Raw genomic sequence first — 18,160 nt, 5'->3', positions numbered from 1 at the left:
TTTTTAAGTTAGTTAAGAGGAAGAGTATAGCAACGCATATAGCATCATGCTGGGCGCTGTTAGACATGGTTGTGGAATATCAATAGCTAAGTACAGGTGTTCCACATTGAGTACTTTGCTCATGGGCTCTCAGTATGTCTCCCTTGTATTGTGTACATAGTAGAAAACATATAGGAAAGTAAAATGGGGCACAATAAGAACTAGGCATAACCAGTGATGGCTGATAGTTGCGCTGGTGCACAGTTTACTAGATGGCAGAAGACAGTTAATCGGTTGCTTAACTAGTAGTTGTGTCAGTAATCAATTTGTAGTAGCCAGGTTAACTGTTTATGTGCCTGATGTACCCAATGTGTGTATTAAGAGATACTGCTGATATAGTGAGCCCCTAAGCTTGAAGTGTTAGCATGCTGGTTCTGAGTATTAACGCATCTTTAAAAGGCTTTGGTAAAAATAGGGAGAGTGCAAGAGCATAACTACTGTAAACTTGGTGTAGAGGTTTATAGGCCCAGTGAAAGTCATGGGCATCGGCAGGGGGCTTAAATCTAAATGGTATTGGGACTCATACAGGACTATCTAACTCTGAGTCACGTATGTGAGTTCAACTGTGGGTGTTTTGGACTGAACCTGCTTTTATGCGCTGCATGATTAGTCCTTATAGTAGTCCATGTGATTCAGCCCACGCCAACTCTGGAGGCTTGGGTCCGGAGCCCAGTGTGGGAGCCGTGGATGGGCTGTTGCTGACCACCTTCCCGGTGTGAGACTGCCCTTGCCTCCCTGATGCCGACATGCCGGTCGTCCTTGGAGGGGATCTGAGTTTGGGCGCGCTGCTGCAAGCTCCCGGTCCCGGGTGCCGCCGTATGGAGTAGATGAGCATTTCGGGTTTTGCTTCCTCTGTGCCGTGCCCGCTTGCCATTCTTTGGTCTCCTCATCCTGTGTGTCGTGGGCCGACTCCAGCTCCCGCCGTTCACAGGGCCCGGTTTGTCTGAGGGTGGGTATCTCCGTTCAGCTTGCTTCTGCCGCTCCATTAGAGTTTGGACCTTTCTGTTCTGCAGTTTTTGCCAGAAGCTATTGAAAAGGTCTTCCAACCACTGCTCCAGTGTCATTTGTCGGCCCAGTGTCTCCCCAGCTTGCTGACCCGCCGCCATCTTTGGTCGGGTGTTAACACTCAATGCTCGTGTTGTATGCTAGTTGCACGTTACTATGTCCTCTGTGATAGAGCCTTCTTGCTTGAACCGGGATATCCCTCACCGGCAGGGGGGGGGAAACAGGGTCCCAACCGTTTCCGCAGTTTCCAGCGGAGCGTCCAGCAGGAGGATCGGCCGTGTCTCTCCCGCCTGTCTCCCGCAGTAGGCCGCAGTGCGTCGGTTGATTTTCAGTGTCTGGTAATGGTCGGAGGTCTCTCAAGGTAGGTCTCAGGGTGACCCTAGGTCTGTTCCGAGCTGATCGTCGTTTGTCTCCGGTGTTAAGGCTTATTTTTCAAGCTTAGTAATATATTTTTCCCCGGAGCACATGGATCGTGCGGCCATTCTTGTCGGCGGTCAGGCCCCGCCCCCCTATTTTATTTATTTTAACTTGTACCTTTGAAATAAACCTTTGCATAAGTGTTAAAGCCAGTTAAAGTATTTCCTTAACCCTAGCAATTCTGGGTATACTTGTGGGAGTACTACCTAAAATAGTAATTACATTTTCTAAAAAGGGCACTCCAAAACTCTATTTTGGTCATATGGGACCGCTTGGCGAGCTTGGGCTGTCTGGTGCCTGGCTAGGAACATAGATCCCGTTTTGGCACCTGTGACTGCAATCCTTCAATTCCTTACATCGTTATTTGAGGCTGGGCGTGCGTATTGCGTGGTTAATTTGTACAGGTCGGCCATTTCTTCGGCTCATGAAGGAACTGTAATTGTAAATCAGAAGACTAATATAAAGCTGCCACCTTGCTCAAGCGTTGCCCCTTCCCTTCTCCCATGTCAGCTAAGCTCTCTTAACCCCTTAAGGACCAAACTTCTGGAATAAAAGGGAATTGTGACATGTCGTGTCCTTAAGGGGTTAATGTGTCTCCTCCCCTTCCTGCATGCCCCAGCCTCACACAAACACCTCCTCTGTGAAAAATCCAATGGTTTTCTGCAAACCCCATTGGAATTCGAGTTCCACCACAGCCAAAGACAGGTAGGCATTTAAAATAATTGTCAGCTGTCACTCTAGATAGAAGAATGTCCCAGTCACAGTGTTATGTGTGATTTACATATCTCTGTGCTGGAGGATTTAACAGATAATTTATTTATCCCAGGGAATTAACAGTACCCTCATTTATACAGAGCATAAATATAGGATAAAATGCATAGAGAGAGAAATGTTCATTATTTTATTTGCTTTACATTTAATTGCAAATTATAGAAATAAGGGCAGTGGAACACATTAATCATTCAAAATTAAAAAAATAATTATTAGAAATACATAATTATACCATAGTACTTTATATCTGACATGCTGTTTAATGCACTGTTTGTGTGGAGATTAATATGATTTTTTTTTTATGTCCCTGTCACAGCTCAGCGCCATCACGCCGGAGTCCACAGCCTGATGTCATCTGTGTTCACACGTGGGGGCTCCAGGCTTAGCCACTTCCTGGGAAGGCGGAGCTCGGTCTATGATTGGCTGGTCCCACACTGGGCCCGCCCCTTGCCGCTCTCTGATTGGCTGGTTCCTTGTGCGTTCTCCATCTCCGCGGCAACGCCGGTTTCCGCTTCCGGTATGGAGGGGAAGCGGCCTCAGTTCGGGAACCGGCACCTGAGCGACCCGAGTCGGGTTTTCCAGCACAATGCCTGGTGAGGAGAGCGGACATGGCTCCTATGGGGAGTATCATGGGGGTCAGGTTTATACAGAGATGCATAGGCCTTGCTAAGCATCATGGGAAATACAGGGGTCCCCAGCAACCAGCACTACCACCAGTGTGACTGTGACAAGCCTCTGCCACCAGTAAATCCACAGATATTGAAGAACTACAACTCCCATGATGCCTTGCCATTGTAAAGCCTGGCAAAGCATCATGGTAGTTGTAGTTCTGCAACATCTGGGGTTTTGCCTATTGCTAAGCCATTAGGGGGCTGTTTATAGCAGGGGTGCCCAAAAGGTAGATTCTCAGATGTTGTAGCACTACAACTCCCTTGATGCTCTGTCGTTGTAAAGCTTGGCAGAGCATCATGATAGTTGAAATTCTGCAACATCTGGGGTTTTACCTGTTGCTAAGCCATTAGGGGTCTGTTCATAGGAGAGGTGCTTAAAATGTAGATCCCCACATGTAGGACTACAACTCCTTTGATGCTTTGAAAAGCATAATGGAACCTGTAGTTTTTTTTTTAAACATCTGGGGATCTACTTTTTGGGCCCCCATGTGTTATAAAGACAAATGCTAAATTGTGAATTAAAAGAATTTTCAAATTGCAGGCCAAGATAGCTGGGATAGGAACATTTCTCCAAGTCCAAGTCATGTTTTATTTAATGCTATTGTGGATTACAATTGGAAATTCACTTTCCATCCCCAACAATGCTCACTTTGCAGGGTTATTTGCTAAACACAGAATTTCAGTGGATTAAATCAGAATGGCAAAATTGAATCTAAAAGAACGGATTTAGGAAAAATTCCTCAGTTCAGCTATAATCACAGCTCAGCTAGTTTTGCCTGCTTGTTGCCGTTAAGGTCTAATTCACTAAAATAGTGAATAACTTTTAGAATCTAATTACACTCCTTTCCAACATATCTCTCATTAGTAATCAGAAAGGTATGGTATAAAATGCCCTCTGCTAGTGTCACAAAACTCGCCCTGTTCCCTGTAAGGCACTCTATAAAACAGGCTGATTTAAAAAAAAAAAAAAAAATTCTCATTAACTGGTTGCCACTAAACTATGTAAAGTGAACCAATCGGCTTTCCTTGTTTGCACATTTAAAAAAAAAAAAAGAGACAGTGGGGGAAAGATAAAGAACATGGAGCCTTCCTGGATATCAGTCATATCACCTAGAGTTCCTACAAGTGGCCCCTGCCCCTCCTTTCACCACATTGGTTGCCAGGTGAAGGGAACTAAGTTATACCCCATAGGGTGCACAGTCTCCTGGACCATAATTAATTGTAATTACAAACTGACCACTGTGCTAAATTCTAGAATTTCCTCCTAAGGGACAACGTGCAATGGACTGAAGATCAGGAATCTGTAGCTAGAAAGAAAGTTGAAGAAAACAGTTGCCAGCCCGTGCCATCTGATAAGCAAGGTATTTTGTGTGTGTCTGTGATTTCTAAAAAGTGCTGAGTAAAAATACAGTAATATTTATCCCAGAAATACACGCATCGATCCAGTTTTATAATTAATGGGACAATAACATTTCAATAGAACGTGTGTGTGTAATTACTCGACATAAAAATCTGATCACGGAGATTTCAAGGACTACTTCAAAGGCCATAGCCTCTTCATCAAGCTGTAGTGGTTATGGTACCAGGCGTTCCCAGGTGCCATATTTAGTAGTCAAACAGTTTTAGTGTATTTTGACTGCTTACAAAGAGAAGGTGTCAGGGATTTCCTTTTTGTAAACATTTAACACATACTTTTTCAAATGATCTATAAAACAAGTTAACCCTATATATTAATAGTATTATCGATATTATAATAGATTTTCTGCAGTCTTAGCTATTCAGTAATCGATCACTGATTTCACAGATTTAAAGGTACAGCTAAAAAAGTATGACGATTTTCTTTTCAGAGGAATATGAAAATAAGGCCAGCAGCTTTTGGGACGATTTCTACAATATTCACGAAAATAAATTCTTCAAAGACAGACACTGGCTGTTTACAGAGTTTCCAGAATTGTATTCACATGTCAGCGCTCCTCACGGGACAGATGCCGGAACAGAGACAAACACAGAAGTGCGTGATGGCGTACTAGGTTCCCTAGCGGAGACTTTCACAGGCCTTGGGATTAGAGAAGATGGGGGGGAAGCTTACCAAGGAGCTTCTTCTACCTACCGCATCTTGGAGGTAATTGAAGGCAAAGATCATACATTTTGTGTTGCTTTATTGTAATAACACCTGCTGTTACTCAAGGTTTTAACATTTTTTTTTTTCCCTTCCAGGTGTGACATTCTCTCTTTTGTCTTCAACATTTTCTAATTTTGTGACAACTTTGTTTTTCTCTTCTTCACTTCCTCCACAACATTCTTATGTTTTATTCCCAGACAATATTTCCCCCCGTCTTTCAAAGCATTCTCTCCTAATATGTCCTCATTTCTTCCCCTCCTCCAGGCTCGGTTAGATTAGATTTGGTGCTGTTAGGAGTTATGATTTGAACACTTTACATTTGCCTGGATAGCAATGCACAGATCACTTAACACAATCATGAGAATTCTGCCGGTTTAATGGTTCAGTGCCTTTTTATTTTCCGTGCCATGCTTCAGCAGCTAACTGCATCCTTGTGGAACATGTGAATAGTTCCGGTCTTTACCTCTGATAATGCAGATTCTAATTTTAGATCTTTATATCTCTTCTATCTATTTTCAGGTGGGCTGCGGCGTAGGGAACACAGTTTTTCCAATTCTACAGAACAATACGTAAGTTTTTTTTATACTGTTTGTTACAGTATTTCAGTTGTCTGCATTGCAATCTAATATCCGATCTCCATTTTTGCACAGTGTGGTAGTTAGAAATATTTGCAATGCTAAAATCTTTACTGGTTTAACTTTAACTCAGCAGATTAGGCAGGTTTGAACTTTCTAAATGCTTCCTACAACAGCTGACTGACTGAGCATGATGGTAGCTGCCCATATTACTTTGATTGCTAGTTTTTTTTTTTTTTTTTTATTGTTACTCATTTTATTTTTAAATTAACTTTTTAAATAAAGTGTGGGTGTTTTTTGGGGTTTTTTGTCATAAGATTTTATAGCTTGGTATTTACTCATTGCCTTATGTCCAGCAGGATCCAATTTTCAATGGTCTTTCACTTTTTTTTTTTTTTTTAAATTATTATTATTTTTTAAACTAAACTGATCAAAGTTATTGAGTTTTATATTACATGCTCCTATTCTTATTTTCTTTTGATGGGATATGTTACTGGAGAGGGAACGTTAACCTCATATTAGCCTTCCCAGGTTGCTTAGAAACACAGACTCACAATAGGAGATCTCGCAGAAGAAAGATTGGCCAAATTAAACAATTTTTTTATTTTTTTCTCCTTTAATTTTTTGTAGAATAAGAATGTACCACAGAACAAATTCACCCAGACCATTTAAATAACCGGAGACATTCTCTGCTGTCATAAAATGTAAATTTTAAAGGGAACTAGACATTTAACCTTTGTTCAGGTTTTGTATATGCAGCTTAGAAAACCACTTATTTTTGCATCAAAACAGGGTGATTTCATGTTGTTTAACCCCTTAAGGACCAAACTTCTGGAATAAAAGGGAATCATGACATGTCATGTGTCCTTAAGGGGTTAAATTAACATCAACGATATATATTGTCTAAACAGCGGCGACCTGAAGTAGTCCGGGAAATTAAAACCTTAAAATACAAACCGCTAGAATGGGTCCCCCCAATAGTGTAATTTTATATTTTTGAGGGTGACTGTTGTCTAATAGGATTTTTCTCTCTCTACCAGTGACCCTGGCCTTTTTGTCTATTGCTGTGACTTCTCCAGTACTGCTGTTGAGCTTGTGAAGGTAGGAGGACATAACCAATGTCTGATATGTTATAAAAAGGACCGTTCTAAAATATGTGTGTGCTCTTTTATACTAGCAGCTATTTCTTTTTATTCTTTATTTTTGTTGTGCATTTTGTGTGACACATTGGTGGTTGCTTTGCCACAACAGCAATAACACAATAACATATAACAAGAGACTGGTACATGGCAAGCGGTAGTACTGCACATTTTTGTAGTAATACGTAACAGACTAATTAAACTTTTCCAGATCAAGATACAATTAAGTCATTATAGGCTAACAATTTAGAATGGGTTAGTCGGTAGAGCAAAAATGAATGCGGCAACATCCTATACGTATGAGAAGTGTGTTCAAGTGGTATTAAAAAATAAAAATATATAACAAACATGAAACGCGTGGTAGTAATAGTTGCAGCCTCATCGTGTTAGTATGTAAGCGTTACCCCATACTACCTAGTACTAGAAGGGTAGGCTCAAATTGGTCGCTTAATGCGATGTGCGTCTTAGGATGGGCTAGTTTAAGAGCCCATATAGGTAGGCTAATGTTAGGGTGATTTACTTAGGTTGGGGTCCCTTTATCTGGCCCAGAGGTGGTCCGTGGCAGGATACCCTAGAGGTCTGCCTGATGTCCTTATTGAGCTTATGAACTGTTTGAGATTTACAGCAAGTGTATATGCCTGGGTATGTCCCCTGTGTGGTGGTGTTTTGCCCTGGTGGCTTGTGTGTTGCCTGCTGCGGAGAGGGTGTGTACTCTCATGGACACTGAATTGTACATAGCAAACTTATGCGGTGATTGAATGGACCTAGTTAGTGATAGAGTTCGTTGTGGGGCCCTGGTGTGTATGTGGTGTGCGCCCGTGGTATATTTTCTTGGGCAATGTAGAGTCGGACCCGTCTTTAACTGTAAGTGGGGGTTCTCCTTCATATGGTAGTTGCTTGGCGGTGGGGGGGGGGTGTATCTCCCAGTATTCAGGTGTCTGGCCTGGGGGAGTCATGTCTATCATACTGTAGTGGCTGCGCCTATGTTACTAGGTGTAGTATGCTCATCTAGGTGTGTACTCAGAAAGATATGCAATAGGTTGTGTCCTTTGGGGTCAGTCCTGCAGTTAGGTTGTGGCTAGAGCGTATGAGTCCGGTGTAGATGTTCTTGGGACAAATGTGGGGGCCCCTGCCGGGTTCCATGTGTGCCTTTTCCTGGGCTCTATGCTCTGTTCTCCTTGGGTCAGTGCTGCAGCTGGGAGTCCCAATTTCTGGAGGAGAGTCTCGCTGTCATGTGGATCGTGAGCGTCTCGTCTCCGTGTGGGACAGATAGAGCTCGGGAGGGTTGCCACCTGTATGGAATAGCGTGTTGTCGCAAGAGAGTGGTGAGTGGACGGAAGGTGCGTCTCCATGCTAGGGTGTTCGCCGAGAGATCTGTGAAGAGTGTCAAGTCCATCCCATCAAAATGATATGGGGTCTGCCCCTTTGTGGCGGCCAGCACCGCGGTTTTGTCTTTGCCATTTTGGAATTGGAGTATAACATCCCTGGAGGCAGTGGTTGGTGCTCTGGTTGGCCGGGGTACTCTGAACATGTTTGTGAGTATTACTGTTTTGGCGGTTTTCGGTGTCAGCAGGGTTGAGAGTAGACGCCTCGCGAAGTGCGGCAATTCAGTTTCAGGTAGGTTGTCTGAGACTCCTCGTATTTTAATATTGTTTTGGCGCCTGGCATCCTCTAGGGCAGCGACGCGGTGTTCATGATTTAGGTTCTGTTGTTGCAGCACCTTGACTGCTTGCTGTAGTGATTCTATCTGCTGGGTGCCCTTGGTGGATGTGATTTCTAATTTGCTTATCCTGCCTGTTAAGCCCTGCAGGTCTCCCCTGAGTGCTGTCATATCTGCCGAGATCTTCCTATGCAGGTCTGCCAGCACGTCTTTTAGGACTGCAGTGGTGACTGGGGCAGTATCTGCATCTGTACCTGTTTGTGAGGATGCTGTGTGGGGCTTTGGCTGCTGGATTGGAGTAGGGAGAGTGCTCTCTACCTGTTCGTATGACAGGTCTTCAGAGAAGTCGGAGCTCTCATCCTGGAGGGACGCCATTTTAGGTCCGCGTGCGTCTTGGGCCTGCCGCCACATATCTCCTATTGTCGCCCCAAACCTGGGCTTTACAGGTTTAGTTTTTTTTTTGTTTGTTTTCTTCCCCATCGGGTCCGCAGGAGCTGTGTGAGCCCTGGGCACCTTTTTTGACGTGATTCGTAGTGGGGTAACAGGCTTAAAAAGGCTTTGATGCCCGGAGCTCCGGAGATATACGACCGCTAGCAGCTATTTCTTATTCTTGGGCTGATGTGAACACGCAGTTTGGAAAACAGACAGGGCTGTGCAGAACATACAGGGAATTTTGTTTCTGAAGTTTATTCCAGACTCGGTCCGCAAAAACACCAGCTTCTTTTTTTTTTTATATTAGTGTTTTTTTTTTGTTTTTTTTTTAAACACTAAATAACCTGGCTGTTGGCTGCACGGTTTACCATTAGGGAAGTCAATTCATATTTGAATAATGCTGCAAGCAAGAAAAACCCACAAACAAAGCCGTTTTCCTGGCACTATAGATTTCTAAGGTGCCTCCCTCCCTCCCTCGCACCCCCACCTCCCTTGGCGCTGAAGGGTTAAAACTTCTTCAGTCACTTACCTGAATCCAGCGCCGATGTCCCTCGGCGCTGGGTCAGGCTCGTCCCTGCGCCGTCAGCCAGCGGGGAGACCTAAGCCGCATGCACTGCAATGGCTGCACTCGCATTAGAATTTCCCCATAGGAAAGCATTAATCAATGCTTTCCTATGGGGAAAAATCTGATGCTGGAGGTCCTAATGCAGAGCTTTAGATAATGGCCCAAAAGTCCATTTCGATTCCACAAGCCCTATAGTGACTGTCTGGTAGACATTTACTTAGGGCAGACCTAGAACTGCAATGTTTTACATTGCAGGACTAAGTGCAAAAGTGACACAGCACCCAGACTACTTCAATGAGCTTACGTGGTCTCTGTGCCTACCGTGTCCCATTAGCTACTTTCTACAATGACCGAACATGATTTGAACTGCAAATCCTCATTCATTGTAGATGTGTTGTTTATTTTTTTGGTCATTCTTTATAGCTTGTTTAGAAAGATGCATCCATGAAATAACAATCACACCTTTCTACATATCATTTTATTTTAATACGTAGAAAACTTTTATCCAAAAATATTTAAATCATTGTAAAATCTTATCCCAATATTTTAAATCGAGGCCTATGTCAGCAAATCCAGAAAGCCACACCATATCAAATTAATTATAAAATAAAATCTTCTTCAATTGCCCGAGGTCTCCCACACTTTGTAGGTTTCTTTGTCATCAGAAGGGCTGTTGTTTCTGTGGTGAAGACCGGTTTGGTCCTCGATGGTCCAAAGGGAAGGAGAACAGGGTCACAAAGCTGCTTGGAAAGGGCTGGCTGCCTAAACTTGGACAATCTACCAGGCCTCCAGAGTAAAAGTCTGGACTGTGACTTAGGATGGTTATTATGATATATTGATTGGGATCCAAATTCTGCTCTAAAATCACTATTTAAAGGGAAACCTCAAGCACCATATCTACTACAGCACACTGTAGTGAATATTGTGCCTGGAGTGCCCTGCTGTAGTCTCATGGTAAGATTTCATACCATTTTAGCACAATTTGACAACTTACCTAGGTCCTGCTAGTCACCCACACCACATACAGTCTTCAGTAGCTGGAGTGTCACTTTAGAGCGAAGCAGGACAGAGGCAGGAAAGCAATGGCTGAGAGTGCTGAACTGACACTCAACCAATGATATCCATCCTCTATTAGTCTAAACTGGCATTCGACGACTCCTGCTGGAGGAGAACGTATGTGGTGCGGGTGCCTGCTGGACACAGGTGAGTAGTCAACCCATACTAAAATGCTTTTACATAACTTACTGTGGGACATTGCCAGGGCTCTTCTGGCACCATAACTACTACATTGAGTGTGTAGTTGGAGTGTTCCTTTAGTGTCAGATCTGGAGAAATAGTCACTCTCGGGATTTGTGTCTCAGGAGGAGAACTGTTAGGTCTTGTCCTCCAAATTGGAGAATTTCTCATAACAGATGAGTGTTAATGCTAATGAAACTCCATCAACTGTTGAAAGCTATTCTATGTTGTTACACCACCAACCAAAAAATATACTTTAACTATCTCTAGTGAAAGTCACTGAACACAGATATATAAGGTGGGAACATTCTTATATTCTTCATGTTTAGGTGTCAACATTATTCTTTTAGGAGCCATGAAATCTAGATCCAAGTTTTGTAGAAATCAATGGAGTCCTATATCATCAATATTCTAAAAGGCCGTAGACTATAATATAATGTTCTGCACCCTCATAAATACACCTTAGGGCAGGCTTCCCCAAACTCCGGCCCTCCAGATGTTGAACTACAACTTCCATGATTCTCAGCCTGTTTTCCATTCATAGAATCATGGGAGTTGTAGTTCAGCAACATCTGGAGGGCTGGAGTTTGAGGAAGCCTGCCTTAGGGCGTCACAAAAAGCGTTTGCCAACTGTAGAACATTCTAATTGCAATAAATATCTACAGTCAAATAATTACACTTCTATAAGAGAGCTGAATATTTTAGACACTTTGAAAGTGTAGGAGACATCAGTACTTTAGTGTGGTTTTTTTTATTAATATATTTTTTTTTTTGCGGAGGCCTATTCTGTCCGTAAAGCAAACATGTCTGACACAATTTTTGACTAATTTGTGAATTGTCAGAAAATAGAAGTTTTTTTTGTTTTTTTTTAATTCTTTATTTTATTTGTGCATGGTTTGACAGTGAGCATGCAGAGCCACGATAGCTGCTGCAAGCAGTTTCATATTATCACATAACGTGGCAGATTAAACAGCACAGTTTTGTTTTGTTTTTTCAACATAAAGTTAACAAGCTATCAGACTATTATGATTTATGATAAACAAGCTAAGCAAAATGTGGACATAGTAAAGTCGTTCTCGCTTGGTGTTACATTGTGATATTATACTTTGCTTTACATGTAAAAGAAAATGTTTATGGCTGAAGCGGCATTGCCATTGGGCATTCTACCTAAGCAAAGCTATGTGTAGACCAGCGTGTATACCGTGCTTTGAAACTTAATATTACTTACAGTGTGCCCACATCTAGCATGCTGCATTACATTCTCTGCCAACAGCACTAGTGGAGCCTCTGTGAGCAAGCCAAATTTTGCATACATAAGGTATATGTGAGTGATGGTTATAGACAGTTTAACATGCGAGTTATACATATGTTATATATGAGGTGACAGTAGTGGGTCAAAGAATGTATGTGAGTAAACAAAACAATGGACAATAACAATCCGCCTGTCTCCAGTGCCTCAGTGGTTAAAATACAGCTTGGAGTTTGCATAGCATATTCCCCCCTGTTGATGTATATAATTATAAAATATTCTGGACGTCAGATAGAAGTCACTTATGTTAAAGCAGGAACTTGGCAGGCGTTTGAAGCTGAAGGCGCCAGGCAGGCACCGTGTCACAGGCGAAGTCCCATGTACCCTTTCTCTGATGCCGTGCAGGGGCAGAGCAAGGTTTCCCGGTTGATAAGCTCTTATAATACTGGCAGTATACGTGGGTTCCGTGTGTGTTACTAATAAAAATTGCTGACTGAAGGGCTGTGCCGTCAAGGCTGGTGCTCTGCTTGCTCCGTCTGTCTGTGTCTACACCTCGGCGGTGTCACCTGAGGGACACACAGTTGAGGCTGCTCCAGGCACCATTCTCCGGAAGGTTGGCACTGGTGGGCATAAGCTTGTCCGCTCTTTTACCGCTTTGTCCAAGGTCATGTGCATGAATTTTCCTTCTTCTGTACGCGAGTCCGCCATATAAGGAAGCTGTATGCAGGCTTTCAGAGAAATAAGCTCAGGTCTGGCGGCCATCTTGTTGTGTGCCTCTAGATCACATGGCGGCATGGCATAGTCTCCAAGTGCTGTTGTGAGGAGAGGACCGGGATATCCCCCCCGGTCCAGAGGGGGGGATCAGGACCGGGACCGCGATGGCTCAGTTACACTGTTGGGCTCCGTGGGGCAGGATAGTGGAGCGGCGGCCGTCCACTCCACTCACCGCCAGGTAGGTCCCGCTTGATACGGCGGAGATCTCTCCCCCGAGGGACTAAAGCTCCAAGAGCTAGCCTCTCCTCGGCTCCGGTGGCCCGCAATCACTGAAGGTCGCAGTTATGGGCCATGTAAGTGGTCAAAAGTCCCGGTTTTCAGGCTTAATTTTGCTTGGTATGCAGGAGCAGATCTTTCCTGCGACCGTTGGGCTCGGCGGCCCGGCCCCGCCCCCAGAAAATAGAAGTTTAAATTTTAAATCAAAAGAGCCAAATAGAAATTCTAGTTGACTTTTTTTTTTTTTTTTTACAGTTTGGTCAGATCAGCCTGAATTTTGAAACCCAGATTAAATTCCCGATTATTACCACTGAAGGGGTTTACTCACTAAACAATGAATTGTAGTGATTTAAAAATTGAATTCCAAAATTTAGGTAAAAACATCTGATTTGGAAACATTTTGCCAGCTTTGCTGTTTTAAGTAAAAATTTTCTTTTTTTTTTTTTTTTTTGTCAATCTCTTTTTTTATTGAGGCATAAAATTATATGGGATACAGAATAAAAGAGGGGAGACGATAAAGTTTCATACATAACGGGTATAGTACAAAGCAGTTCATATCATCTCTGAGTAACTTTCAGCCTCATTTTATATTAAGAAGAGTAGAGTAGTTCTGGTAAGTTTAGCGTAGTAGTAAAAGAAAGTGGTTAGACTTAAGTGATAAATCAAGCATCGTTATAACTGCAGTAACACTAAACAGGCTAATAATGTAGGTATATGTTAAGCATCGTTATCACATAAAGTGGTTACATGTACTCTCGAGCGTGACAGCCTCTTTTTTATGAAAGTTTGAACTGTGGTATCATACAGGTTACATATTTAGTGGATTATCATTTAATTGTCAAGCTGGGACAACAATTCAACTATCATATTATCAAAATTAGGTAGTCGCTTTGAACAATGTTAGATTAGCTTCATAAAATTGTAAATCAAATGAGAAACATGTCGCTCTACTGAGTGAGTAGTGTGGTTTAGACATTGGGAGGTATAACAAGAGTACCAGGCAGCTTGGCTCGGCTTTCCTAGGCAATTGCATTAATTCACAGGCTAGTGGCATTATTCAAATTAAATGTCATATGAGAAAAAATAAAAGCAGGCAGATCGCAATTGGGAAGTTAGACCTCGCGTAGTACAAAATACCTAATAACAGTAAAACAAGATGCATAGACATGTCTTAAACATAATGTTTTAAGTAAAAATTTTCAATTTGATTTAAAATTCACCACAATTCACTGTTTAGTGAATACATTCTGTGCTGAGAATTTTAGGGTCTTGAAATGTAATATATTCCAATATTTGTCAAAATTAAAATCCTTCTTTGGAAGTTAGTGTTTGGTAACGCTGCTGGTAAATCATAGCAATGTTGCTGTCTTCTACAGAGTAACTCGCAATATGATCCTTCTCGCTGCTTTGCTTTTGTCCATGATCTCTCCGACGCTGAGGCTTCCTACCCCGTGCCTGATCAGAGTTTGGATGTCATTGTCCTGATTTTCGTGCTGTCTGCCATTCTCCCAAACAAGTGAGTGACTGACTGGGCTTATTACAGAAGCCCTGGACAGAGACTAAATCACTCCGAGATAATTGCTATTAATTAAAAATCACGTCTTACAATGCAAGAAACTGCTCCTTTTGGAGGGCATTTTTTATTTATTTTTTAATAATAATACATTCTCTGTCTGGCTGTGCTAACTATTTAGAGCAATTCAGGAATGCAGGACAGGTCACTATCATACATTTATTTAGTGCCCTATCCAGGGAGCTGTACAAAGATGACCAATTGTAGCACAGTATATGTAACAAAATAAATTGCTCTAAATCATTAGAGTCTTCCTGTTATCAAGCAGGTCTCTATTGCACTGGGATAGAAAGTTGTAGTACAGTAAACATTTTGTCTGGGTTGTTGATTGGAGTTGAATAAATAAGGTCCATCTTTTCCAACCAATTATGACCCAGTGTGGGAGCCACTAACACTGCTTTCTTCTCGCTGGTAGGATGCAGAATGCAATAAACCGCCTCAGTAAGCTACTGAAACCAGGGGGGTGCATACTTTTGCGGGACTACGGCCGGTACGACATGGCTCAACTACGCTTCAAGAAAGGCGAGTCTAGCAGCTTCTCACGGGTCTCCTGGGACCATCTAAACTTCTGTATCTAAGTTTTTTTTGTTGTTTTTTTTTTGTTTGTTTGTTTTTGTTTTTTACATTATGTGCATCTTTATTGCATGTTTATCTTTTATATCCTACAGGTCGCTGTCTGTCTGACAATTTTTATGTAAGAGGAGATGGGACGCGAGTGTACTTCTTTACACAAGGTAAGTAACTGCTGGCCTTTATCTTACTTTATCTTTACCGGTATAATGTATATAATATTGCTTAAAGAGCAACTTTATTTTCCCATATCATAGCAAAGGTACTCCAGGTGTGACATGCATATTGCACTATTATCCTGCCAAATATAGCCATTCAAATCTCATATAAATGAATTTCGATGTGTCCTCTACACAGTGTGACCCAGAAATGTATTTGTACCTGTCCAACATAGTATTAAAAGTATGATGTGTTTTGAATGGGCAGATGGGGGGGCTAAGCTTCCCACACAATTTATTTAACAGAGAGGATGACTGAAAATGATGTACCTTTCACTCTTATTCAAGCATTGATCATGTGTGATTTGTGGTGCTTGGGTTGTCTTTGTTCTTTCATCAAGTCAGTCAGTCCAATAATGTGAGTAGAATATTGGAGGATATACACATCCAAAGACATTTGCCATGAAGTGTGTGCCACTTCCATTTACCCGTTCTAACCGAACTAACTAACCATGCCTGAAGGTTTTTTTTTTGTTTTGTTTTTTTTAATGTATATTTAATTTGTTCTTTTTAGATGAGCTTGAAGATCTGTTCACGAACGCAGGTTTAGAAAAGGTGCAAAACACGGTGGACCGAAGACTACAAGTGAACCGCGGGAAGCAGCTGACCATGTACCGCGTGTGGATTCAGTGCAAGTACCGTAAGCCTCGCGATCCTGTGAATGGTGCATCACCGTGATCTAAGCACAGTCTCCGAAAAAGGCAGCGTCTTCACCGCGACCCTGTAATGGTTGCAGCTGGAAGGCACAGAGAGAGTTGCACAGATCTGATAATGATGTGATGCTACAGAGCAGCGATATCTCTTTATTGCCATTTACTGTGCCTAAACATGCACCAGTCTTATCCAAGAACAGAGCTGTGTTCATGTTGGCCCTTACATTGGTGGCCTTGCAGTTCAATGAACTGACATTTTAAAGAGTGGAAACTGTTAGACTATTTTGTTAAGGACAAGTGACAGTCTGTGTCATCATAAACTGTACTATGATGTCTGATGGCCCTACTCACCTGGCAACAATCTACTGAGAAACCAGTGGCAACAGAGTATATATGCCTTACTGTCATAGGGTCTTTAGAAACCACGCATTGTCATTAGTCTTTTAAGGATAAGTAATTCCAGTAACACTCTCTCTTGTTCTTGGAGTTTACTGCCCTAAAATAGGACGGACAATGCAGAACAGTTTTATTAAATCCACTTTTTATCAGTACTGTATGTATTTTTGTGTTTGATTTTTAAGGATTCATGCAGGAATTAAGCAAGGGGTAAACTTATTTTATTTTTATTTCAATAAAGCTTTTCATCCCTTTTTATTGTAATTCTTCTCATGTCTTCATTAAGCAAATAAATTCTCTCCATAATTGGAATCTTCTTTTTAACGAATTATTGGGTCGGCAACCATTCTGAATGACATTGGATGGTGTGACACACTGTATCTGTGAAGCAAGCATAGATAGTGACTCTTATTCCAGGATTTAGTGTCTCGATGCAACATACCTACGCACAGTGTATGAGCAGAGCAGTTGTCGATTGCCTGCTCGTGTCCATACAGATGTGTGTGTGTGTGTGTGTGACATCAGCTAACATCAGTAGCAAAATCGCTTTGGTTGAATACCATTTGTACTGACTGGAGCAGTTTGTGTATTCTATAGCAAAAAAAGAATTACTGTAACTATTCACTTTCAATTAAAGAACCTAGTGAGGGAAAGTTAGGCACGCTGTGATCTCATTGTGGGAAAGGCTAGGTTTATATACGCACACACACAAATGATGAACCTATAGAGAATAGCAACAATAAATGTATTATTGGTCAAAAACACAATTATCAATAGTAATACTATTCTTGGTGCCCCCCACCTCTTTCCGAGCCTATCTAACTGTTTATATTTTGAGGTTGCAAAGTGGTGCCCAGTCCTGTCCGATCTTAGGCATTTGGGAATGAATTGTGGAACTGCATTGTTCAAATGTATTAACAATAATGCACTTTGTGGCAGTACCTACCTTGAACAACTGTTCCCTAAAAGACTATTTCACTCTCCCTGGCATTTCCTACCTTCCCTTCTGGATTTATACTGAGAACGCTGTCCCTCATCCTACCCTTCAACGGTTCCAGCGAGTCGGGGGAAGACGTATCCGGGGAGATACTTGATTTAGCGAGAGGTGACTCAATTCTCTCCCAGACACAGATGCCAGGGAGGGACTACCTATGTGAACAATTGAGACCCCCTGCTGGCGGTCGGTGTATAAAATACGTCATTGTCCCATTAAACTTTGTCATTGTCTCAACATCAAGTGTCGTCTGTTGTATCCGCTACACACTTATTATTATTGCCATTTATATGGTGGCAACAGATTCCGTAGTGCTTTACAATATTATGAGAGGGGGGGATTTAACTATAAAATCGGACAATAACAAGAAAACTTACAGGAACAATAGGTTGAAGAGGACCCTGCTCAAACAAGCTTACAGTCTATAGGATAGTTATAAGAAAGGATTTCATAAGACTATAAAGTCAAAAGGTTCATCTCCTGCTGTACTCAAATCTAGTAATATAAGAATATTACACTGAAATTAAAAGAACACTATAGTGCCGGGGAAAAAAAACTTGTTTTCCTGGCACTATAGTATTAATAGGTCCCCTCCCGCCGGGCTGAAGGTGGAGGAAGGGGTTAAACACTTGCCTTTCTCCAGCGCCGGGGACTCTCCTCCGGTCGCCATCGGCTGAATGCGCATGCGCGGCAAGAGCCACGCGCGCATACAGTCAGTCCATAGGAAAGCATTCTCAATGCTTTCCTATGGACGCTGGCGTCTTCTCACTGTGAAAAGCACAGTGAGAAGCGCCTCTAGCGACACTCAATGAGACAGCCACTAGAGGCAGGATCAACCCATTTGTAAACATAGCAGTTTCTCTGAAACTGCTATGTTTACAGCAG

At 42.2% G+C, this 18,160-nt stretch overlaps 1 protein-coding gene across 1 annotated transcript; it reads left to right on the top strand.

Moving 5' to 3' along the window:
- Positions 1 to 2,086: 2,086 nt before the first annotated feature.
- METTL2A (methyltransferase 2A, tRNA N3-cytidine) lies at positions 2,087 to 16,485 on the top strand. Its single transcript, XM_063425585.1, has 10 exons — positions 2,087 to 2,166; positions 2,549 to 2,825; positions 4,173 to 4,264; positions 4,751 to 5,025; positions 5,545 to 5,594; positions 6,641 to 6,701; positions 14,248 to 14,387; positions 14,860 to 14,966; positions 15,113 to 15,178; positions 15,747 to 16,485. The coding sequence occupies exons 2-10, from the start codon at positions 2,581 to 2,583 to the stop codon at positions 15,908 to 15,910; spliced, it is 1,200 nt and encodes a 399-aa protein (XP_063281655.1). The 5' UTR covers positions 2,087 to 2,166; positions 2,549 to 2,580; the 3' UTR covers positions 15,911 to 16,485.
- The last annotated feature ends 1,675 nt before the right edge of the window (positions 16,486 to 18,160 follow it).

Source organism: Pelobates fuscus, chromosome 6, assembly GCF_036172605.1.
Source record: "Pelobates fuscus isolate aPelFus1 chromosome 6, aPelFus1.pri, whole genome shotgun sequence".
Classification (NCBI taxonomy): Eukaryota; Metazoa; Chordata; class Amphibia; order Anura; family Pelobatidae; genus Pelobates; species Pelobates fuscus.
The sequence above is the reverse complement of the archived record's forward strand: the minus strand, read 5'-3'. Positions and strand labels throughout refer to the sequence as shown.